The 24597-nt window shown below is 47.1% G+C and overlaps 1 protein-coding gene across 1 annotated transcript; it reads left to right on the forward strand.

Moving 5' to 3' along the window:
• The first annotated feature begins 17129 nt into the window (after window positions 1-17129).
• Window positions 17130-22823, forward strand: LOC134565053 (ragulator complex protein LAMTOR3-like). Its single transcript, XM_063424418.1, has 7 exons — window positions 17130-17224; window positions 17462-17515; window positions 17698-17732; window positions 18396-18454; window positions 19269-19402; window positions 20485-20548; window positions 22016-22823. Exons 2-7 carry the CDS (start codon window positions 17507-17509, stop codon window positions 22087-22089), a joined length of 375 nt encoding a protein of 124 aa, XP_063280488.1. The 5' UTR covers window positions 17130-17224; window positions 17462-17506; the 3' UTR covers window positions 22090-22823.
• Window positions 22824-24597: the final 1774 nt, after the last annotated feature.

Genomic DNA, 24597 nt, shown 5'->3' on the forward strand with positions numbered 1-24597 from the left:
TCCATTGTTCCGCGAGGAGCGTGGTTGACCGTGGGGGAAGCGTGTGATTCCCCAAGCCTTGGTGGGTCGGGGAAGAATCAGTCACAGGGGGGTTAGAAGGGAAGAGTACGTCCTTTTGAGTTTGGGGACTGGTAAACCTAGCCCGCGATCAGGGAAGGTCCGTTTAATTTTCTAAGGAAATAGAGAGCCCATCGTCAGATGAAACCCCACTGGACGGTCTCCTGCTGGTTTAGTAATCTGACGACACCAAGCCTCGGATTGGGGATTAGGTTATCGAATAGCGTGCTGTTCGGAAGATTATTGTTGAAAATGGGAGCGTACTGTAGTACGGCTCAAGAAAACTTGGGAAGAGTCCCTGGGACGGGCTTCTCTGAAATCCCATGGGAAAGTCCCTTGGGACAGCTGTTGCAAAGCTGGCAGGATTGCCCAGCGAGGAGGAGGAGGTCTAGGAACAGAATGATCTACTTTTGTATGGAGGTCTGGAGAGGGAAAGAGATCAGAAAAAATGTAATCTTGCTCGTGTTTGGAACATTTGATCAATGGACTTGTCAGGCTTTGTGTTTATATGTAAGAGACAAGGAGAGGAAGGAGCCCAATGAGGATGAATATGCCCAGCTGTGGGAAAGGGCTCCTGCTAGATTTTACCCGGTGCAAGCCACGGGGAGGGAGAAGTGGGACCCTCTAAGGAACCTTCCCTCTCCAATACTGACGCCCTCGCCTGCTCCTACCCCTCCTCCTTCCCCGGGGTCTGCACCAGTCCTGGCTCTGTCCCCGGCTCCCCCGGTGGTGGCATCGGAGCCGCCATTAGAAAGCCAGGCAGAATCCCAGACTCCGCTGATGCCCCCTCCTCCACCCTGAACTCTCCCTTACCCTGAGGATTCACCTCTAGAGAGGGATTTGGCTCCTCTCCCCGGTCTTGGTCAGCGCAGCCATATTGGCGGGTCCAACCCTGCACCCATGCCCCTGATTCGGAAGACTAGGAAAAAGGGGAAAAAAGACAGGCGAGAGGGAGGGAGCAAAGGATAAGCATAATTTGACTGGTGTAGGAAATCTGTTGCTAGTAACAGAGGCAAATTATAATTTATTAGAACAGAATTTGATAAATTCAGTGGCCCAGGAGCCAAATAGGAGAATAAGCTCACACGGGTTTGCTGAAGAGGGCGGGGATAAGGTAAACCCTGTGGTCTGCTGTGCCCAGAGAAAAGGGGGAGGGAACGGAGGTGGAGCCGTCTTTCATTGAGATATAGATACCGGAGAATCCAATATCCCTGGGGAGGAGAAGGAAAACAATAGCTGACGTTTAGGGGAGGAGTTGGTTTGGAAATTGCTGGCAGTGTATCAGAAGACAGGAACCGGTAAAAAAGAATTGACCACTGATAAAGTGAATCAGGCTAAGCAAGACGAAAGAGCTTTTTTTAAGACTACCCCCATATTAAACCTCTTAGACCTAAAATGGCAGTTCCAGCCGTTTGTGGATGGTAGCAATCACGCAGTGTATGGAGCATTAACCTAGGACTGGGCTGGGATTGAAGGGTCTGGTGAGGGTACGTCTCGAGGGTTTTGGATCCCGTAAGCCCAGGATGGCCGAATCATTTGCAAGTAGTGGTGGTGGTGGTTTTTGATGGTGGAGGACACCAAGGGGTTGCTTTCGAGGCTCCTTCGATGGTATGTGCCACTCGTAATGTTGGAGGCATGTCATCGCAAGGGATAGATGAGTGGCTCATGGACTTGATACTACTTAAATATGAAGCCATCCTGCTTCATCCCCCGAGTTAAAGCCGCGAACTGCCGCATCTCGGGAAACGCCAGCCCAGTGCCTATTTGTGAAAACCCAGAGGAAGGTAGCAAAGATGGCTCCGAGATGGTGGGACTGAAAACGAGAATAAGACCGGAATTAGAAGAAGAGGAGCTGGGGGGAAAGAAAGGAACAGTTCGGGGGTAGGTCTGCAAGGATTGTAGAAGAAAAAGGAAGGAAAAATAGGCGGCAGTAGAAAAAAAAATCAAGAGAAGCGATCGAATCAGGACCATTGAATGCCTGCTAGCCAGCACAGGCGTGCGAGTTTTATGCAGTTACACAGGGATTAAATAGACTAAAAAGCAGGCAGGGAATAATTTTTCACAAATTCCCGGTACACATACGGGGTGGTTTAGACTTTTAGGAGGAAAGAGGGCTGGTCAGTACTTGCGGAAAGGGGTTTATCCATTAAGGATTAAGAAAGCAAGTTTCAGAGGCTGCGAGGGGACCCGAGGCGGTAACAGTCATGCATGTGAAGACTCCGCGACACCCCCAAGGTTCCGGGAGAGTGGGAGGGATGAAAAAAACACTCAAGGCACTGCTATCCAGAATTGATGATAGAAACAAAGATGTCTTGCCTACCCTAAGAATTGTTAAATATAAGGACTATGCCATAAGAATATGGGATGCCTGTAAGGCACCCTAGATGAGAAGAGTCACAAATTCAGCCTTACCTGGCAGCAATTAATAAAACTTTACAGGAATTAAGAAGGAATCATCATGAAAAGCACCCCCATGGGGTTCGCTATTCACGAAATACAACCCGGAGACAAAGAGTTGGTAAAGACATGGAAAGAGGTATCTTTAACCCCTCATCAGGAGGGTCCTTTTCTGGTTCCCCTTACAACAGATACAGCTGTGAGGACATCCGAAAAGGGGTGGACTCACGCCTCTAGAGTTAAGAAGGTAGAACTACCGGAAGAAGGATCAGAGTGGAAAGTCACCTCCTCCCCCAGGGAACCTGAAGATCGAACCTCACCAAGGAGACAGATGGCGGAGGGAGCTTCGATTCACTACCCGGAACTGGGGTGCCCCTGCAATCCCTATATCCATTTTAAGTGTGACTATTGCCTAGAGATCTGGGTGGTTCATTATAAATGGGGGTGGACGCCGTAGGGGCTATGTCAGAAATGTTCTGAAGAAGAAAAAATCCTGACTATGCGATTCTTAGAAAGAGTCTCTCATCTGGTGTTGCTAGAGTCAGATTCCCCTGGGTGATATTCATTGTATCAAAGTGGGTTAAGGGGAAAGCTGAACTTGAAGGCCCAGGTTCTGGCCACTGAGTGCTGGCGGACGAAAAAGGTACCTTGTATAGTGGAGCCGGTAAAACTATCCCGGTGGGGTGAAATAAACCTTCCATTAACACCTCTGGGGTTCCAATGCTAGCTCAGGCCTTAGAAGGCTTAGGAGGAATATTTCATGGACAGGATAAAGGACTCCAAAAGAGGCTCTGACCCCCAGCTGCAGTTCAAGACGTTTATTCCAGGTGGTGTCCAGAGGGAAAGAGGATGTGTACAGAGGAAGAGGGTCTTTTCTTTGCTCCTGCCAGGGAGGAGCAGTTTGGGACACAGCCAATAGGGTCAGAAAGGGGAGGAAGGGTTAAACGACATGGTTACAAGCTCTAGGGGTCCCTGAGGGGGGAAAAACCATTCCCACAGGGGAATGTAACATCTCCCCTTTTTTTTTGTTTAAAAGGGTAACAAGAAAAACCATCAAGTTCATTTTGACACGGAGTGTGGGTTTTCCCACCACTTATGATTGGTAGGGAAATCAGACCGCTTTAGGTTTGCCAACTCTATGTGGTTGACTTCTGAGGTAGAAGGTATGAGGCTGTTAATAGCCTTGAAAATCAAACAGCGTAGGATCCCGAATGCTATTGTTACAAGGAAAAGAACAACAAGAAGTAACAGAATTGTTTTAACTATAGAAGTCCACCATCCTGTGAATCCCCAGCCCTTGAACAGTTCTTTGACCCAATCCTCAGATTCTTGCTTCACTTGTCCCATCATGTTGTTTATGCTTCAGAGGGCAGCATGGATGTTTGGAGCTTTTGAGGACAGATTCATGCAAGAGTCCTTCAAATTCCTGGCATTCATGTCCATGCAGTAACAAAAGGAAATCTATCGTGGTGCGGTTTTGGAGAGTGGCCTGTCTGGTAATTTCCTAGTCTTCTAGGAGAGAGCTGATGGCGATGGATCTTAAGTTTGCCTGTTTGACCACCCAGCACTCCAGATGGCCCAATTCACCTAGAGCTTTGGCTGCTGCTACTCATGGAAGGAACAGGGACACAGCAACCCTTTTTGACTTTGCCCAATGAAAAATTTCTGAATTACAATTTGGGTCCAGATTGTCAGAACTCCTCTTTTGAATTCTGTTTGCTGATTTGTTTTTGTGAGTCCATTCACCAATTAAAGTTTGGTCGGGTGTCAATATGGACAATCGCCCTATGGTACATGGCCCTCCTAAAAGCCGGGATGGAATTCCTGCCCATGCCCGATCTCCACAAACCAAGAACAATCCCTTAGGGAGGCTTCTGGGACTAGAGTGGGATGGGTTGTCTGCTGCAATATGGCTTATATTATGACACCACCTTTTTGCAGTAAACTCTCCACGATATTGTCTTATGAAGTGGTACTCATCAGTGCTAAAAGGTTTTGGGAGGACAGAAAAATGTATGCAGTATGTCGCTGTCTTGGTTTGAGGGGAAGTGAGTTTTTCAGGAGGCTGTGGTCAAACCAATCAGTGGTCAGGTTTGAATGTTGGCACCTTTAGTGGCCACTGAGGGGTTGGACACGCCTCCGAGGACACAAGGGGTTAAAAAGCAAGGCCTCCCAGAGGGACTTCCTCTTTCTGGCTCCGATTTCAGGAGAGGAACATCTTTTCCCTCCTCCCCTACCCAGGCTGGGTGGGGGAGGGGGGCCAGGTGGTCAGGCTGAGATAGGCCTGGGACCCAGGGGGGGAAAGAGAGAGAACAGGACTGGAGCTGGGCCAGCCCCATCCAGGATGGAGGGGTGGAGAACTTTGGAGATGCCTTCCTTCACCCTGTCGTCCCCCCCGTCCCCCGTCCCCCCCTCTCCCCCAAGGAAAGAGACTGCTGCTTCAGAATTTCGAACATTGGCACCAGCCAGCAGCGAAGAAAGAGTGGGGGGAGGGGAGAGGAGAAGTACCCGGCTGTGTAAAGAGGTGCCGAGTCCGGGACCCTGCCAGGAGCCAAGAACTGTTAACCCTTTCTTAGCAGAAGGAAACTTTTTCCCAGACATTGATTCTCATGGCTAGTGGTTTCAGAAGAGAAAGAGAAACAGCCTGGGACCGAGATGATAAAGGAAGATGAAAAGAACCCCAGATGGGCAGAGATTGAAGAGGAGTGGCTTTTGAGCTGGACCTTTCTTGCATAATGTTAGCCATAGACTGAACTTGAGTCTCTTTTGAACATAAACTGCATTTGGGTGGATACAGCTGCCTCTGCTTTTGCTACAGTGACTGGCACTTTAAGAGTAGAGTGAACAGAGAAGAGAGGGGGAGGGTGTGGTGGCGTCCTCTGCCCTCAGGGGAGACCTGCTCTTGGAACCCTCGGCCCCAGGGGAAAGATGGGGAGAGCTCAGCATGCAAGCATCCTTAAAAGAGCCCTATATGCAGCTTTAGCCCATGGACAGTGGTGAGAGCACTGGACATTGAAAAGAGAGTGTCACCCTGGCAGACTTCTCTGGGCGGTGCCACGGGTGACATGGAAACACATAAAGGGTGGACTTGTGTTTTCTGAGGAGCAGTCTGTGGTGCGAGAGAGACTCCTCTCTCCCTTGCTGAATTGAAGATTGGTTTTTTTGAGTGGTGATTGTTTGATTTAAAACCCAAGGTTTTGGTCTATGGAGGGTAACGTGTAGGGGGTGGAAATTGGGGGAGGAGAAGAAAGGTTCTGAGAAGTTTTCATTTCTGTTTTTGTGTGTGTTTAGAGTTTCCCTTTCTATTTCTGTTCTTATGTAATGTAATAAAGTTTTGTTCTCTGTTTCCAAGTTTTAGGCCTGCTCTGCTCTGTTCTTGACCACATCTCACAGTAACTCATTAGGAAAAACATACACTCATGGGTGCATTAACATCTGGCCAGTGCTAACCCATGACAGTCGCAGGGGAAGAACCCAATAGTTCTAACTCTTGGGGTTCCTGAGCTATCTTGGGCAAACTCTGCACCCATTCCCCTAAGGGGTTCATGACCACCACAGCTTGCTTTTGGTGATCTTTGTGCGTTCGGGGGGTATGTGACTCTGGAATTTCGTTGGACCAAAATTTGTTCAAACCTGCTGGAAATTCTCCAGCCTGCAAAGGAATTCCTACCAGACAGGTGGACATAGGATTATTTGTTGCTGCAGTGGATAAACATATGTTTTCCTGCTGAAGTGTCTGTGCCAGGGTCACCCAGACATTTTGACGCGGCTGAGGGATGATCCATGCAGCTGCCAGAATGTAAAGCATTAGCAGGATGACAACTTGGATGGGGTTCATGACAGGGTTGAGTGGGAGGTAGGTTTTCTCTAAAAAGGAAAAACAAACATTTTTAAAACATGTTAAAAGGTTCCTGTTTCTGCCAGAAGGAATCCACACCTAGGAAGATTCTTTTTCTTCCATCCGGCGGCGTCTTCTCTTCTAAGCATTGGCTACTTGCTTCTCATCCCCTTCTGCTGGAGCTGGATTTTTGGGAACAACAGGTTTCACCCATTTCTGGGGAATCCACCAAGGGCCTGAGGGAGTAGCCACACATGCATAGCCATGACCCCAGGTCACAAGCTCATAGGGACCTTTGGTTTCCCAAGTTTCAGGATCCCTAATCAAGACCGGTAGATGCTGAGACAATTTGAACTGATTACCATTGTTAAAATGACGTACCACTGGTGGACTCATGTTTTCAAAGGAACAATTCAGAAAATTGATGGTAAACAGGGCTTTGCAGAGCTTCTGCTGTGGAGACATCCACACAGTTGAACTGCTCTGTCTAGCCAAAACCAGTTTGAGCATCTGGTGTGCACGCTCAATCACAGCTTGACCTTTTGGCGAATGGGGGATGCCAGCTTTACGTTCCACTCCCCACTGCTGGAAAAATTCTAGGAAATCCTTGGACACATACGCTGGGCCGTTATCAGTTTTGATTGTTTTTGGAATCCCCAACACTGCAAAAGATTGCACCAGTTTTGTTTTCTCCCGGATGCTTCAGTCCTTCCTGGCTGCCTTAGGTGTTCCTGGATAGGGCGTACTGTTAAGTACCTCCTGTCCAAGTACCTCAGGTGAAGCTCCCAGGCTCAGCCAATACTTAGCAAGCTTAGCTATCAGTGATTTCAGCTCTGCAGTGACAGCTCTATAGTGATTTCAGCTTTAGTGATATTCAGCTCATGAGCTTGCTAAGTGCCTTGGCAGACGCAGGGAGAGAGAGGAGAAGAGTTGTATGAAGTTCTACAGATGAACCTTTATTGGCATCCTCTGTGAAGGGTTTCAGGGACAGCTCTTCTACTGAGCTGGGCAAAAGTGGGGTTTATATAGGGTACCGAGGTTTTGAGAAATGGTCCAATGGTATGAGTTGGGGTAGAAAGTGACCTATTGTCTTACAGGGAGATAAGAGAGGGTCCGAGAGCAGGAGAGGGGTTATTTGGCCTAGTCACCATGACTAGGCATTTCTTTGCCTTTAGGCGACTGACCGCCAGAGAGGCCTGTCAGGCCTCATGGCTGCAACAATTCCACTTTCTGTATTTAATTAAAAGGTGTTCCCAATAGGTCTTTTAAAGCAATGGACAAAGCATGAGAACATAGCTAATACAATGACAATTATAATGAGAATCCACAGAATTCCTTTAACAAAAGATGCAACCCATCCTGTAATCCCCATTGACCAAAAAGGTCATTGACCCAGTCTGGGTTCTTTTTTATTTTTAAGTCCTTCACAAGTTCTCTCAGTTTGTGGATGTTTGCTTGAATGGATTCTGAGCGTGAAGAGAGATTGAAGCAGCACATCCCTTCGAAGTCTTGGCATCCGTGTCCGTGGCCGAGCAGCAGGAAATCAATCGCTGCATGGTTCTGGAGAGATGCATGTCTTGTGGTTTCCTCATCTTTTAAAAGATCGCTCAGGGCACCAGATGTAGCGTTGGCTTGCTTACTAAGCCAGCAGCCTAGGTGATTTTTTTCACCAAGGGCCTTAGCTGCAGCTACCCATGGTAGGAATAGGGAGACAGCAATTCTTTTTGGTTTATTGCAATTGTATAATTTGGGATTGCAATTGTCGTCAAATTCCGTATAGGATCTTTTGTGGCGATTTGCTTAACTTTCTTTTTTCCAATTATATAACAAGGCAATGTTTGGAGTGAGGGTAGAAAGTCTCCCAAGGCTACAGGGACCGCCCTGAAGGTGTGAGGGGATCCCAGCCCATACTCAGTCACCACAGATGAGAAACATTCCTTTGGGTAATACTTTGGGATGGAGAGAGGATACAGATATCATGTGAGTGGTGTAATTGCACCAATCCGGATAGTTATAAGCTTTGTTAATGGGTGATATGTCTTTTCTGTATGTGTTTTTTACCTGGTCAATTTCTGTCCCATTATTCTTTGGATGTCTAAAGTAAAATTTGATGCAGTATGCTGCTTTGGTGGACCCCAGCAAGTCCAATTCTTGAGGTTCCTCTAGGGCATTAGGCAACATTTTTGAGAAATGGTCCAATGGTATGAGTCGGGGTAGAAAGTGACCTATTGTCTTACAGGGAGATAAGAGAGGATCCAAGAGCAGGAGAGGGGTTATTTGGCCTAGTCATCATGACTAGACATTTCTTTGCCTTTAGGCGACTGACCACCAGAGAGGCCTGTCAGGCCTCATGGCTGCAAAACACCATGTGCTGCTTGGCATGTACAGACTTTTCTCCTGTGTGGGCAGAGGCATACACTGCACCTGAGTATGTGTCAATGCTCATATAAACATATTTAGGCGACCAAAACTAGGAATGTGTGTGATGTCTGTCTGCCACACTTCACAGCTGCCCAGGCCTCTGGAGTTAACCCCCATGCCCATCGATGGCATGGCCTGGAGCTGTCAGCTGGGACGGGTATCCACGAGGGCTCGAGCCTGACTCCCAGTTAGCTGGAATTGTTGATCAGAGCTGGCACATTTTGATGGTAGTGTTGGTGACTCAGTTTTGCCTGTTGGAAGACATCAGGGAGATGTGCCTTTTCAACTGGTGCTGCAAGGGAGTCTGCCTGGCGATTCCCCTCTGCGATCTCACCTGGCAAATCAGTGTGTGACCTCACATGCATCACGTAAAACAGATGCTCTCAATGAGAAACTAAATAAATTAGCTTTGAAAGCAATCTGAAGAGATGTTAATTCTCTATTTCTTTGAGCACAGCCTGCTCTGCTCTGGACACTACTCCTGCCACATAGGCAGAGTCGGTTACCAAATTGATTGGTTCTGAGAACTTCTCAAAAGCTCTTACCACTGCGGCCAGTTCAGCCACTTGGGGGGATCCCTCCACAAACTAAACATCAACTTCCCAATGCTGAATCCGTGGGTTCCTCCAAGTCATCACTGACTCGTTGGAAGCCCCAGATGCGTCCGTGAAAACTGTGAGAGCTTTGAGTGGTCTCCGACTCCTCATGAGGAATGAGGTGGAATTCCTCATTGAACAACTTGTGGGATGGGGCATGGACCGATATTTGTCCCCTGTAGCTGTCCAGAGATAATTGGAGACTGGCATTGCTCTGGAGCAAATGCTCAAACATCTCTTTGGTCAATCTCTCAGGAGAGTTCTTTCCCTCCTCAGAAAGTCTGACCAGGAGGTGAATACATGCAAAGTCACAACCTGGCAATTCACACAATCTTACCCTGGCCTTCTGAATCAGCTGAGCCATCAACTCCTGTGGCTCTGTGATGGTCTTGGATCTTTGGTGAGAGAGGAAGACCCACTCTATGATCAAAAGTGAATCTCTCTGCTCCTCGATCCACTGAAAAATCAAACCATGCTGATGTGGCAGCTTTCCTAGAACAATGAAATGGAAAGGCACTTTTGGCTCACATCGATGAGCCTGCCTCTCTGAAGAGGCTTTTTGTACCTTTTCGATTGCAGTCTTTGCCTCTGGGGTCAGCTCCCTGGGAGACATCAGCTCCTTCTCCCCCTTCAATAAATTGAAGAGGGGTTCTAGATCTTGATTTGTGAGGCCTAGCCAGGGTCTTACCCAATTCAAAGACCCACACAGGGAGTGGGGATCTGCTAGAGTTTTTGCATTGCAACCAATTTCTAAGTTCTGCGGAACAATGGTCCTTGCAGTGATTTGCAAACCCAGGTACTTCCAAGGTGGCATCCTTTGAACTTTGTCTTCCTGTAATTGAAATCCAGCAGAGGTTAAAACTTTAACCACTATGTCAAGCGTGTGTTGGAGTATAGAGTCATTGGGGGTACACACTAGCACATCATCCATGTAGTGAAGGATGATGCCTTCTTTTCTCTTGGTGCGTACCGGAGACAGCATTGAGGCTACATATTGTTGGCATATGTAAGGACTCGATTTCAGACCCTGGAGAAGGACCCTCCAGTGATAACGCTTCATTGGGGCTTGTCTATTAACAGTGGGAACCAAGAATGCAAACCTTGGGGCATCTTCAGGGTGCAATGGAATTTGGAAGAAACAGTCCTTGATGTCTAGGACAGCCAATTGCCAATCTCGAGGGAGCATTGTTGGAGTGGGCATCCCTGGTTGGAGAGGTCCCATGTCTTCTACTATTTTACTGATTTCTCGTAGATCATGGAGCAACCTCCACTTGTCCTTCTCAGGTTTCTTTATTATAAAGACTGGGGAAATTCCAGGGGCTTGTTGTCTCTACCATGTCTCCCTGAGCCAATTGCTCTTCCACGAGCTCCTCAAGCACCTTGAGCTTTTCTTTACTCAAAGACCACTATGCTACCCATCTTGGAGTGTTTTCCAACCACTTTAACTTTTGGGTAGGGTGCTCCACAGTGGCTATTTGCAAAATTCCTGGAGTGTCTTAGGAATGACCAATTGGACACCCCACTGGGACATGGTGTCTCTCTCCCCCAGGGCGGCCTTATAGTCTGCTACGAAAGGATGGACATTTGCCACTTTTCCGTCAGGTCCCTCAATTTGCACGATGTTTTTTGAAATCCTTGCCAATGTGATTCCTCCTATGCCCTGAAGTTTGCCAGCCACAGGTTGTAATTCCCAGTTTGATGGCCACATGCTTTGCGGTAATACGGTTAAGTTCGTGCCTGTGTCTTAAACTCCTGCCACTAGGAGGCGCTCTGACCCACAAGCTATTTTGCATGCCATAGAGGGTTTATCCTCTCCCACCACTTCTGCCCAGTAGACCTCTGGTGATTTTCCATCTGCTGTGATCTCTGCTGGAACTGGAATGGCTTGGGCAAGAATTTGCCCCTCTACCAGGTAAAAGGATGGGTGCATGCAGCATGCCAACAACATGAGGCCTATTATCTTTCCCTTAATGGTCATGGGAGCTATCTCAGTTTCCAAGGGTGTGTGTGCTGTGTCCCCAATAACAAAATACTCACTGTCCAATCCCATGTGATAAACCGTCAGGTCCTGTGAGATGTTTGACATGTCCACTGTTATGACCATCCACTCATTAGATCTGAAATGAAAACCTTTGGTAGTCACAAGCCTGAATCAGCCTGGTGGCTGCCAAACCTTGTTAGTTGAACATTTAAGATTTACATTTTTCTGCACCCCCACACCATGTCACCCACCCTCCCCCCTGTTTTTTAAGAGAGAGGCTTTTGCCAATGTGAGTCCTGCTATATTTATATCTTTGCGCGTGTTAGTATCACCAGCGGGTACGCGCTGTAAATTCAGGTTTTTTATTTGTTGAATTTCTTCTGCTTCTGGGTCTGAGGGCAGGTTCTGGCAAAGTGTCCTGGTTTCTTGCAGCGGAGGCAGATGATACGCTGCAGCTGGTCTGGTGGCATTGGTTGCCTGCTTGTGTTTGGTACCGCAGGTGCTGTATGCTGTGGGTGTGTAGGTCCTGAATTTCTTTCAGGTGTGCAGAACATTTCCGCCCTCCTTGAACAAGCTTCTATCATCTGGGACAGAGTAGGCAGAGGTTCTAGGGGAAGGCTAAGAATAATTCTACGACAGGTCTCGTTAGCATTCCTTTGAGCCATCTCCTTAATCAGTTCTGCCTGCACCACGGGGTCTTGTACTTGTTCCACCTGTGTCCTCAGACGATCAACAAACTGCAAGAAATTCTCTGTAGCAAATTGTTTAATATTGACATAACTTCCTTTCCCTTCCATTGTTGGTAGCTGATAAAACATTTTCTCTGCAACAGCACTAATACTAAGTAAAATATGCTTTGATAACACTCAAGTTTGTTTTTCTGGGCAATGCCAGACACCTTCACCACACAGGTGTTCAAGTGTAATATGTCCTTCAGTGTCTTTTGCTGCATTAGGGGTTTGATGAATCTCATGTAATAATGTTTTTAAAGCTCTTTTCCACATACCTTCCCACAGATCATACTCTGAGGGAGAAAACAGACATCTAAATAAGTCTTTGATGTCACTGTGGCACCATCTCATTGGAATTAAAAGTGGCATGAAACATGCCTTTAATGATTGCCCTAGATCTGCAAAATTCACGTTGTATATTGCAAAGTTTCTTCTTGTCCTGGTAGGAAAGTGGCTGGTATAGCCTGGTTCCATGCTTTTTACCGACATATGTTACAGGAGCTACAGAGAAAATGCTTTCATCCACATTTGCTAGAGGTCTTAATTTCTTCTGGTCTCCCAGTGTCTGGGGATATAGGAGGTACAGCGTTTGCATACCTTTGGGGGTTGGGAAGAGGAGGCTCTCTTCCTTTGTCCTGGGTCCATGGCAGAGGCTGGACCCTTCCCGCCGCTGTGAGGCAATCGCCCCCCCCCCCCCCCTTCTGTGAGGCAATCACACCCCCCACTGTGGCTGCTGTAAGGTGAGGCAGGCCCGCCCCCTTCACTGCTGCCGCAGCAGCCAGAAGGGAGGCAGGGGGAGGAGGGGTGGGGCGGGGCTGCCGAAGGGACAAAGGGATTGGGGAAGGGGTATGGAGTAGGGGCAGGGACTGGGGGGAAGAAAGGGTTATAGGAAGAAGGAATGGGCATATGGTCAGTGCCATTGTTCTCCAGCATGTGGAGTGTGGGTCCCAGGGGACCTGCAGCATGGCCGGAGACCTGGGGAGGCATCCCACCCCTGGCTGAGTCAGCCCAAGAAAAACCCGGTGTGTTAAAAAGGTACTGGGAGGATGGTACAATATCTAAACCAGGATATAAGGGAGGATTGGGGGTGTCTGAGAGGGGGTTACATGGGGAGGTTTTCCTTGGCTGGCTGGTTTTTTGTAACTCTAGAATCTGTTTACGAGCTTGCAAAAATATGGGAATAGAGAAGCAACTTTATCATTTTTCTTTGCCTGTTCTGTGAGAACACGACCAATGTTATCCCAAAATGAGACAGTATCTATATTCTGGAGGTCATCTTCTGGTAACTCAGTTACTAGCCAGCGCACAAATTTTTTCTGCAGCTTTTTGGAAATTCTAACATAAATTAAAAGATCTTGAAGCTGTTTTAATATATTCTTTTGGTGAACAGATAGCTGAACGCCCATTTTTCAATATTTCTGAAAGCTATTTGTCCAAAATCCACCCCTCGGATGCAGTAAACCTGGCTCTACAGTCCTGTGTCCTTGAGTTACACAGGGCACAGGCAGGGCAAACCCCGGGACTGGAAGCGCTTTTCATGCCGCTTTTTTCACAGCTCCGGTGGCACTGAGGGTGTCCTGCAGCCTTGCCTGGCTTGTGGGGGACCTGCCCGTTCCGGGGGTTCCCCAAAAAACACGGCTCCCTGGGGCGGGGCGGCCCCAGAGCCCACGGAGCTCTGACCGGCAGAAAAAACAAGAAAAAAACCCCCGTGGTTTCAGCCGCAGGGTCCTAGAGCCCATCTACCACAATCCCGATGGTAAGAAATTACTCCCTCCGATTTAGGAAGTTATACCTGGGGTAACAGCCAAATGGAGGGATTTACCTGTCCTGTGAGAGTGTGGTGCCGTGCCAGGACCATCCAAGGTTCCTGTCGTAAGCCCACTCGTGATTGGGTGCAAAACACAAGCTACGAGCTTAATCCCTAAACACTTATAGCTACAGAATGTGGCCAAAAATGCTGTAGGGCAGTTGATCTTCCCAAAAGCTTCTGAGACCCTAGTTGGGGGTCTCCAGCTCACACGTGAGTTTCTAAAAATTCATAAAAAACTACTTGGGCATCAACTGAAATAAATCCTCCTTTTAACCCCTCCGAGGTTCCAATGCTAGCTGAGGCCTTAGAAGGCTTTGAAGGAATATTTCATGGACAGGATAAAGGACTCCAAAAGAGGCTCCGACCCTCAGCTGCAGTTCAAGACATTTATTCCAGGTGGTGTCCATAGGGAAAGTGGGCGTGCACAGAGGGAGAGGGTCTTTTCTCAGCTCCTGCCAGGGAGGGGCAGTTTGGGACACAGCCAATAGGGTCAGAAAGGGGAGGAAGGGTTAAACGACATGGTTATAAGCTCTAGGGGTCCCTGAGGGAGGAGAAACCATTCCCACAGGGGAATGTAACAGTGGGGGGCCTTCAAAAGGAGATATGCAGCTTGAACCATGCAGAGGATCATGGCAGAGAACCCTTGCTGTCGGAAGACGATGGCCTGCCATGCCATTGGCAGCAACCCAACGGGCGATGGCATAGACAGAGAGGTATATCTCTGGATCGCTCTAGTGGTTCTGGGCCAAGCCACGTGCCCGATAATGGGCCAGCTCAAGGAGACTGGGCTTAGCCGAAGGCCACCCGCCGTATTTAAACCAAAAGCTCAAGCTCCATCTACTCAGGAAATGTTAAACTGTCTCTTTAAGAGCACTCGGGGCCAAGGGATTGAGGTAACCAAGAACCAAGCAAACGAACAGGCGCTGTCTAGGGATTGACGGTCAGATTTACTCTCTCCAGGGAAAACCAACTCCCAGAATAGAGTATGTAAAAGGGGGTGGTGCTTGAGAAGGGAAAAAGAGGGGGGGGGGCTGTGGAAAATAGGGTTATTTAATTCATGTTCTATAAATAATTATAGACTGGAAACTGTAATATATTGTATAAAGGTATGTGTGTCTGCTCAACCCGCACGTTTCACGGACTTCTGTAAAGCACCTCTCCTGATCTCCCTGGTCCAAAAATAGAAGGTGAGAACACGAGGCACTGATGAGACAATGAGTACCGATCAACCTCCCCTTGCATACCTGCAGCGAAAATTACCAGGACTTACACCAGTCGAATGCTACGTGCAGAAGAGTCATCACACACTTCTACGGCTCAAAGCAGGGACTTACACTGATCGGATGCTACGTGCAGAGGAATCATCACACACTTCTACAACGGTTAAATTACTCAAAGCAAGGACTATGGATATTAGCATTTGAATGGGCCAAGGGATTCTTTCAGAATAAACAAACTTAATGGCCAGTGCTTAGTGGAAACAATGGGAGAAGGGCTGCCGAGGGTGAAATTAAGGGTATTTAAGTTAAGCCTCTAGGTGGGCAAGGCATGTACCCAGCTAGAGACTCAGACTGCCAGGGTCCATGTCTCTGGGTCACCCTTGGCTCATTTTTTCCCGGGAGAAATTCTGTCAAGTAGTGTCGCTGTTTGTGGGGTTTTGTTTTTCTTATTGCTTAAAATTCTGTAATTTGATTCCAAATTTTTGTGATTTGAATTTTTAATAAACCAAATTATTGAATTTGGTAATAAATTGTCCTGGCATTTATAACAGGGCTAATTGAACTTTTTATACTGAGATCAATAATGGGAAGATAATTGGGATTAAGACACGAATTAAATGATGATATTAGAAAAGGGGGGGATTGTAATAAATATGGTATATTAATTCGTATTTTGGTGCATGTAAACTGTAAATATGTTCTGTAAAATAAAAATGCAAGCAGGCCAGGCACGAAACCAGCTAATCTCAAGTCGGGCGACACCCAGGAACTACTATTCAGAGGAGGACAATGCCTTGCTGGGAATTGGGACTCCGCTATTGACATCAGAATGAAAGGCAAATCAGGATCGAAATCAGTCCTCCAGGGGCAGCAGAACTGCAAACTGCTCAGCTATCACCAGAGATACTATCAGGGGGACGCCTGCCTCTCCATTCAGAAATTCATCTCCCATTCATACAATGGAGGGAAGAAATTAACACCCATCCTTTCGTGGGGAAGCCCCATTCAGCAGGCAGGACTGAGGAGATGAATTTGAAAAACCACCTCAAACACAAAGAACTGTGGGGAAATCCTCTGCCGCGGGCCAAATAAACTGTATAAAACCAGGACCCCGAAACAGGCCAATTGGTGAACGAGGGGGTTACAGCGCGCTAGGGGCTGTGACTGGTTCACCCAGCAACGATCCCGGGTATCGGCTCTGTACTTCCGATTGCTGGTTTTGCCTAAATTTCTGCCTTGTAATTCTTTAATTAATAAAATATAATTTTATTAACTGGAATTAAATTGGCATTTGTGAAAAACGTGAGATGATTAATTCATGTTCTTATGGTAAATTGGAAAATTATAAAGCTGTATAAATTTATATCAGGTAAAAGTCTATGTTTTAGGAGGTTTCTCCATTCAGAAGGGAACAAAAGACTTTGCAGCTTTCTCAAGTATTGGGAGGGGACCTGTTGAGATGAGCCGGTATCAGCAACTCACACCTCGGGAGCCACCTTCACAGACCATCAAGCAATATCACCCATATCTCGAACATTCATCAACTATAAGGATCCATAGAAACTGAACATTAACACATGGACTTGGGAGGGGAGCTCTTTTCAATCCAACCGGAGATGAATTTGGGTTTGAATAGCTAACCAAGAAACAAAGGGAAATATGGGGAAATATTGCCAGAGGCAGAATAAAGAGTATAAAAACCAAGCCTCGAACATGGCAAATTCGTGTACCCAGCTAGAGACAGCAGACTGCCAGGCTCTGTGTCTCAGGGTCACCCTTGGCTATTTTCCCGGGAAAACTCTGTCAAGTAGGTATCGCTGTTTTGGGGGTTTTGCTGCCTAAAATCCTGTGATTTGATTCCTATCCAAATTTTGTGATTTGAATTTTAATAAACCAAATTACTGAATTTGGAAATAAATTGTCCTGGCATTTATAACAGCATTTATAACAGTTTTAACCTTAGCTTTTCTAAAATCTTCAAAATTAGTGTCTCAGTTGATGTTCTTAAACTGAAACGCTACAGTTTGTTTTGCTTTTGTTTCGTTTTGCTGCCGGGGCGGAGCGGCGCGGAGGCAGCAGGGAAGCGGTTCCGGGGCCGGGAGGGAGGTGCCGTGCCTCGTGTGACAGCGGCTCCAAGGGGAAGCGGGGGCGGAGCCGTGCGGGGCGCGGACAGGTACGGCGGGGTGGGCAGGGAGCCTCCCCCGCACCCCTCTCCCTGTGCGCGGTGGTCTCGGCCCAACCGCGCGCCCTTCCCGGCGCGGCTGGGAGCGGCTCTACCACGACAGCGGGGCGGGGGGTGGCGGCTGGCCGGGCCTCGGGGACGGAGCGCGCCCTCCCTCTGGCCGCTCCCCTCCTCGGAGGCGGTGGCCGCGCCCGCGGTGACGGGGCGGCCTCTCGTCTTGTCTCGCAGGCCCGCGGAGGTGGCAGCGGCGGCAGCACCGGGTGGGCCCCAGCCATGGCCGACGTGAGTGCGGCTCCGCGGGGCGGGCGGGACGCGGGCGGTGCCTCTGGCGGGGGTGGGGTCGGGGGATGCCGAGGTCGGGCCGGGGCTGTCCGGGCTGTGTATCGGGCCGGGTCGGGAGCTCCGGAGCTGTCCCGCCCGGTCCGAGAGGCCGTGAGTAATGCGCCGCCCGTCTGTGCCCGCAGGACCTGAAGCGGTTCCTGTACAAGAAGCTGCCGAGGTACGCGGGGCTGTGCGGGGCGGGCGGCGAGGGCTATTCGGTACCAACCCTGTGCCACGGGCAGGGACACTTCCCACTCGACCAGGTTGCTCAGAGCCCTATCCAGCCTGGCCTTGAATACTTCCAGGGTGGGGTATCCACAGCCTCCTTGCAACCTGTACCAGTATCTCACCACCCTCAAAGTAAAGAATTTCTTCCTAATATCTAACCTAAATTTCCCAGTTTTCAATTTGTACCCATTACTCCCTGTCCTGTCACTGCAGTTCTTGATGAAGAGTCCCTCTCCAGCTTCCCTGTAAACCCCCTTCAGATACTGGAAGGTTGCTGTGAGGTCTCCACTCAACCTTCCCTTCTCCAGGCTGAACAGCCACAACTTCCTCAGCCTGTCTTCATAAGGGAAGTGCTTCAGCCCTCTTATCAACTTCATGGCTTCCTCTGGATTTGCTCCAGCAATTCCATGTCCTTCTTATTATTGGGGCCACCAGACCTGTACTAAACAGAGCAAATACTAAATTAGCAAAGGCATCAGGTTTTTTTAATGTTTTCTCTTCCCTTACGCATTCGTTCGCACAAAAAACCCTTTCCTACTAATTACTGTTTTTAAAATGGTGTCTATGGTGTCTCTTCTTCCTTCTTTTCTTCCTTTTTTTTTTTTTTTTTCAGTGTTGAAGGTCTTCATGCTATTGTAGTCTCAGATAGAGATGGTGTGCCTGTTATCAAAGGTAACTTCAGCTTCTCGCTGTGCTCTGCAGCTGAAATCCTGATTGAACAGTAGGGGGTGGAGAAGTACAGAAAAATCTTTTTGGTTATGCCAAATACCCAAATATCCCAGGTGGCAGAATTAAATTGGATTTTAAATAAAAGTTCAGTAGTTGATTATGTACCTCTTTAAATATATATTATTGTTTATGCCATCAGTAATTGTAGTCCATGGAAATTTTCCTCCATGATAGGGGTTGGAGTGCTGTAAGGTCCTTGTATCTTCAAGTCCCTCATAGGCTGATTGATACTAAGTAGTAGAGAGAGCCTGGCAGTGTTTTGTTGGCTTTTTTGGTACTGTCGTTTTCTGCAGTCCTTGTTTCAGATGTTTTTGGCTTGTGAGTACAATAGTTTAAGGATAAAAAGATTCAAGTATTGCAGATTTATTTTGTTCAATACCCCAGAGTATTCAAACACCCAGCAGAATTTGCACATATTCACCTGTTTGCAGTCAGGTGACTGTGTGCCAGTAATCAGTTCAAAGGCTGGAATGGCTGCAAACAATGTGGGACACGGAATGGGCCATCAGCACAGGCTTTGCATCCTAAAGGAAAAGACTCTTAGGTATGCTACGAAGGATGCTAATATAACGAGCTTTGATCATACAGAGAGCATTAAATGATGTACAGCTCATGAAGACTGTCTGGTGTTCCTGTGGGAGAACCTCAGATGTCCTGCATGTTTCTCTGCTTTTGGCAGAGCACTAAGCTGGATGAAGGTTTGGGATGCAGTCAGAGACACCATGTAAAGATAACAATTTTCTTGTTTTTGTTCTAGTTGCCAATGATAATGCTCCAGAACATGCACTGCGACCTGGCTTTTTGTCCACCTTTGCCCTTGCCACAGATCAGGGCAGTAAGTTAGGACTCTCTAAAAACAAAAGTATCATCTGTTATTACAATACACACCAGGTGAGTAACCTCAGTGTGCCCTGTCCTCAGTGACTTGAGCTGTTCCTGCATTACATTGAGCAAGAGAAAGAAGGTTGTTTAAGATCTGGTAGATTTTCACTAGGCTGCTATTGATGTAATTTTGGTTTTTTTCTTACACAGCTTCAATGGTTAAGCCAAACTTTTACAGTATTTATTAAACTTCTGTTATATTTCTCAAAACGTGAGATTTACTGGTGGACAATGGGAAAGTGTAGTAATTCTGAATTTGCAGGAGTTGTTGCTCATACAGTCTTCTGAATCTTTTATGGAGGGTTTATGTTCTCTTTTATAAACAATGTTTATAATTAGTGACACCTAACATTAATAAAAGTACATGCAGCCTACTTCATAGCTAATCTTGCTGCCAGTGTAGCTCTGAGGTAAGGAAGCCTTGAAATACCACTTACATTTTTCACAAATGAATTGATTATTTGTGTCCAGAAGTCCATCATCTACTACATTTCTGCTCCTTCACAAATTTTGGTGGGCCTGAGAGCATTTAATTATGACTGCAGTAAACTGATCAGCTGTTTAGCCTACAGTGTGTCAAGCTTTGTTTGGAAATCAGTGGGTGAATGAGTGTTTGCCCACATCAGTACATTGCTTTGACTCTCGATGCTAGTAGCTTACTGTTGTGCCCAAGGTGCCAGTTCCCTGTTAATGGAAGAACAGATACTTCTGTATGGGGAACAATATTTTAAAACAATAAACCTGCCTGCCCTCCTGTTTCCTGTGGAGGGTGTGGTCTCCATAGTGTAATCTGCAGGATCTGCAGCTGAGGTAGGGTTCTGGTAGACACCACACTGTAGAATGTGGAGGCAGAGGGAAATGCCAGGTTTTCCATGTGCAGCTCCCTGTACTGTAAGTTTTGTCAGTGTTTTTAACCATGAATCTTAAGAAATAGATACACTGAAAAATCACCTCTGTGGCTCTTGCTCCTACTTGTCCTTTAAACTGAGGAGGCTGCTTGTTGCAGAAAGAATTTATGTGGAAAGAATTTATCAGAGCCCTGACATTCAAGATGTGTTAACTGCTGGCTGAGCATTTCTCTCTCCTTACAGGTGGTGCAGTTCAATCGCTTACCTTTGGTAGTGAGTTTCATTGCTAGCAGCAATGCCAATACAGGTATGTCTACACATTTGTTTTAAAGATTGCAGTATTTTAAGTCTCGGGTATTTTAATAATTAAAAATAAATTCCCTGAATTCACTTGAAGCTATGTTAACTTTGTTCCTGCTGTGAATTTTGTCAGTGTATTGTGAAAAGTGAGAAGGAAAAGGTGTGAGTAAAAATTCACAGATTTTAGGTGGCTCGCTGGAGTTGTTATTCTTCTAGAAGCATATTTGTCCTGTGATTAACCTTGCCCTTACTGCACGGGCAGGTACTGTGCTGTACAAGCCAGCTGTTTAGTCTCTTCCTGTCAGTCAAGTTAACATTCTGCAGGAACATGTGCAGATTTGTCTTCAGTTCTGTGGGGTGGTGTTGGAGTCCAGGATATCCCTCTGGCCGCCCTGGAGGGTTTGGAAACTGGACAGGGGGGTCTGTGATCTGTACAAGGGGGTCAGCCAGCCTCACACAGAGTCCAGGAGGACACTGCCTCTGATTCCTGTCCATGGGAGTGAATACTCACATGCAGGAAGAATCACAAGCCGAAAGAATTTAAAATAAGTAGTATTTAGTTTATCATAGAATGTAAATATAGAAGATAGGATTTTTAGTATATGGGGCTGAAGAGACAAGATGGAGGAATTGGGGAGTGGCCCCTGTTCTCCTTGTTCTTGCTCTCGTCCCCCATCTTCTGCTGAGTTGGATTTTATAGATTGGTTTAGAGTAGAAACGACATGTTAGTATAGGTAGTAGACATTGGTAAAGTTTTGTAAATAAAAAGTACATTTTGGACAGTGGTTGGGTCAAGGGTACTGTACATAAGGTGCGGGGCTCTCTGATCCATCCCAGTCCTGCCGCGTGTCCTGCTTTGCTGGGGACGCCTTGCAAAGCTGGGAAAGAACTGATAGATAATTAAGAATAAACAACCTTGATAACACGGACTGGTGGACTCAACTTGTCGTCTCTGGCTCCGGTGTGAAACACTTTAGGCAAAGAGAAGACAGAAAACCTTATTACCTTGGGGAACAGCAACCCTGAGGAAACTCCCAGGGAACAGCAACCTTGGGAGAAAACCTTATTACCTTGGGAATAGCAACCCTGAGGAGAATCTCAGGTAACAGCAACCCTGAGAGGGTGGGACCAGCCAGACCCTAGCCTTGCTCATGAGAACATTAGCTAATGAATATGAGCAGAAGGGATTTAATTCTGCTACAGCTTCTTGGGCTGCAGTAGCTATGGGAAGCAGCAAGGCAGTAGTGGGGGAGAGTTGTGCTGCACTGGGTGCCTCTTTTAGTGCTAGGGACTGTAAACACTCTGCCTGAGGGTGCTGTCCACTGTTCACGGGAAAGTGAATAGCTCATATGAAACATTTCAGGCTTTGAAAAACACTGCCTGTGACTTGGCAGAGGAGGGAGCTGCGGGCTTTGGCAAGAGGCTTCTCAGTGATGTTCTTTGATGGAATATTCTGTCTCTTCTCTCTTTCCAGGGCTGATTGTAAGTTTGGAGAAGGAGCTCACACCCCTGTTTGAAGAACTGAGACAGGTTGTTGAAGTTTCTTAACCTGATGGTATAGCCATCAATAATCGCCAGTGAAATAACACTACTTGGAAGAAATACCACAGCTGCTTAGTATACTAAGTAAGAGTAAATTGTACATAGTACTGAATCTGAAATGATCTGCTAGTGTGTTGTAGGTGGATGTTACTTTAGGCCATGCTTCTTGTATTGTGCAGTACTGGAGAGCCCACCAAAATAGCTCCCATGGAGTTTAGCTGAGCCAGGTCGGTGCAATGCCCTTGGCTCAAAGGAGCAACACCCAGATCTCTTCCTTTACAGGGCACCAGGCACATGGCAGGGGGTGTCCTCAGGCCAGCCACCACTACGTGTGGGAAAGCAGATCAGGTGGAGAGAGTGAGCAAAGACGATTGGAGGCATTGTGAGAGCAAGTGTGTTAGTGGTGATGTGTCGGTACAATCGGTCAATATCCCATATTTCTTACACAATGTGTACTTTGGCAAGGGAGTGCTACTAATCTGGATGCTAGCTGCATCCTGCTTCCACTAGAAAGAAAGCTGTTTCTATGGAATCTGCTGCTTTAGGGATTTTCATGATGCATAGCTAAAAGCACCCAAACGATGTCTCACTTCTTCATGGGGTTTTTGTGTAATATGGTTGTGAAGATCTCATGTCTCAGTCTTTGTGTGGGTTCATCACTGGCGACACTCTCAGCTTATTTACCCTTAGGTTTTCTGAAGTAAATAAATATAAATAAAATACAGTATTTTTAAATGACAGAGCCTGGTCCACTCTTCTGTTGCACTGTAATACCCCATAGCACATCTGCTTGTCTCTAGAGAGGACAGGTCTTTTAATTGTTTGTAAATGTCCAAAATCCATTAATTTGTAGACTGAAAACTAACCAGTGTGTCTCACAGTTGGGCAGTAAGGATACCAAGTCCCAGGGCAGTGCAGAGATCCTGTTGCTGGGGATCAAGCCTGTGCTCTTAGCCCCACCCCGTTGTTCCCTCCCCTGTCCCCTTATGACAACTACCAAGCACTGCAGGTCTGGGGAGAGCTCTGGGCAGGTCTGTGCCCCAGGCTGGGAAAGGGGATGCATGTTCACACCTCATCCATCTTCGGTGCATCAGGCAGGATGGGGGAAAACAGCGGTGCTGGAAATGACAACTGGGAGTTCTTGGCTCAAAAAGAGATTACAGATTGTCAGTCAACCCTTTTCCATTTAAACTAAGCTGGAATGGGACTTCTGTAGCTGGTCATTACAGAAGCAGCTGGAAGGTGTGTGTATTTCTGGCAAAATGTGTTTGTGTCCCAGCAAAGGCCTCCCCTTGCTGTTTGCTTCTGCTCGACCTGTCTGTCTGTGAGAGCTTCCAAGGCTACCCAAGTGCCGTTTTTTTCACTGGCTTCAGTTTGTGACACCATGTGCTGAACTTGTTTCCAGTGTTTTGTGAAGCAGCCCATTGCTGTGAAAAAGGGAAGGCTATATCTGTGGTTTCCCTATAAGCTCCATTTCCAAGCCATGTTCAGAGGACAGTGATGCTGTTGGAGAATATCATCTCTCTTCCCCTTAGGCTGCCTCTCTCTCACACAAATTTAGCAAAGGTTTTTAACTAAATGGGAGATGCCAGTTTGTTAAAGCTTCATTAAGGGAAAAAGGAGGATAAAGCTTTAATACAGTACAGGAATATAAAAGACCCGTGGTAGTTTGTCTTGGTTTGAAAGACAGATATCTGCTAGGAAGGGGGCAGGACCTCCCCAGAGATGGAGAATTCAGATCCCCTCCCTCCAAATTATTCCAATTAAAAAAAAATTAAAGGAGCTTTCAGACAGAGGTATGGGGGTAGGAATAACAGTTCTTTACTAGTATATATGACAAAACGACAAACAAACAACAACTACAGCATCAATAATAAACAGAACCAAGAACCTTGAGGGCTTTCTTTCACAAAAGCCCGGGGCAGTTTGATCTCGGCGCCCCTGCAGGACTCCAAGAGGCCGAACTGGAAGGGTGGAAATTCCCGGACCAGTGGAAGAGATGAGGAGCTCTGCGCTGGTAGCTGGAGCAGCAGGGGTGTCCCGGCAGGGCTGGGCAGTGCAGGGCTACAGAGTAGCAGGGGAACCTCAAAGCTCCGAAGAAGCAGCGGCGGTGGGAGGAGAGGCTGGAGAAAGCGAGCTCAGGATTCCCGGGTACAGGAGCAGATGACTGTAGATTTCCCAGGACGAGACAGAGGCAGAGGGCAGCCTGACCGTCCTCCTCGGCGCTGAGAGCAAGAGTGCCTTCCCCTCCTCCAGATCTGTCTTTTTGCCTTTCCCAAAGCTCATCATCTCTCCCCTCTGAGGGACACTCCCAGGGACTCAAAAACAATAGGTGTAGCCTTGTGCTGCCATATCCCTCAAGTACTCCTTTTTGTTCTAAGTAGTCATCAAGGCCTCTTGGAAACTTATGGGAAAAAATTCTGTGAGAAGAAAAAAAAACAAATCTAACCCCCAACATAGTTTTATAATGACATTTTATTCAGAAAAGAGTCTGTATAAAAATATTTACAAATA

Source organism: Prinia subflava (assembly GCF_021018805.1).
Source record: "Prinia subflava isolate CZ2003 ecotype Zambia chromosome W unlocalized genomic scaffold, Cam_Psub_1.2 scaffold_32_NEW, whole genome shotgun sequence".
Taxonomy (NCBI): Eukaryota; Metazoa; Chordata; class Aves; order Passeriformes; family Cisticolidae; genus Prinia; species Prinia subflava.

Coding starts and splice junctions, on each gene's coding strand:
- LOC134565053 (XM_063424418.1), top strand. Junction 17,733..18,395: donor CTGTACAAGAAGCTGCCGAG/GTACGCGGGGCT, acceptor TTTTTTTTTCAG/TGTTGAAGGTCTTCATGCTA. Junction 19,403..20,484: donor GTTATTACAATACACACCAG/GTGAGTAACCTC, acceptor CTCTCCTTACAG/GTGGTGCAGTTCAATCGCTT.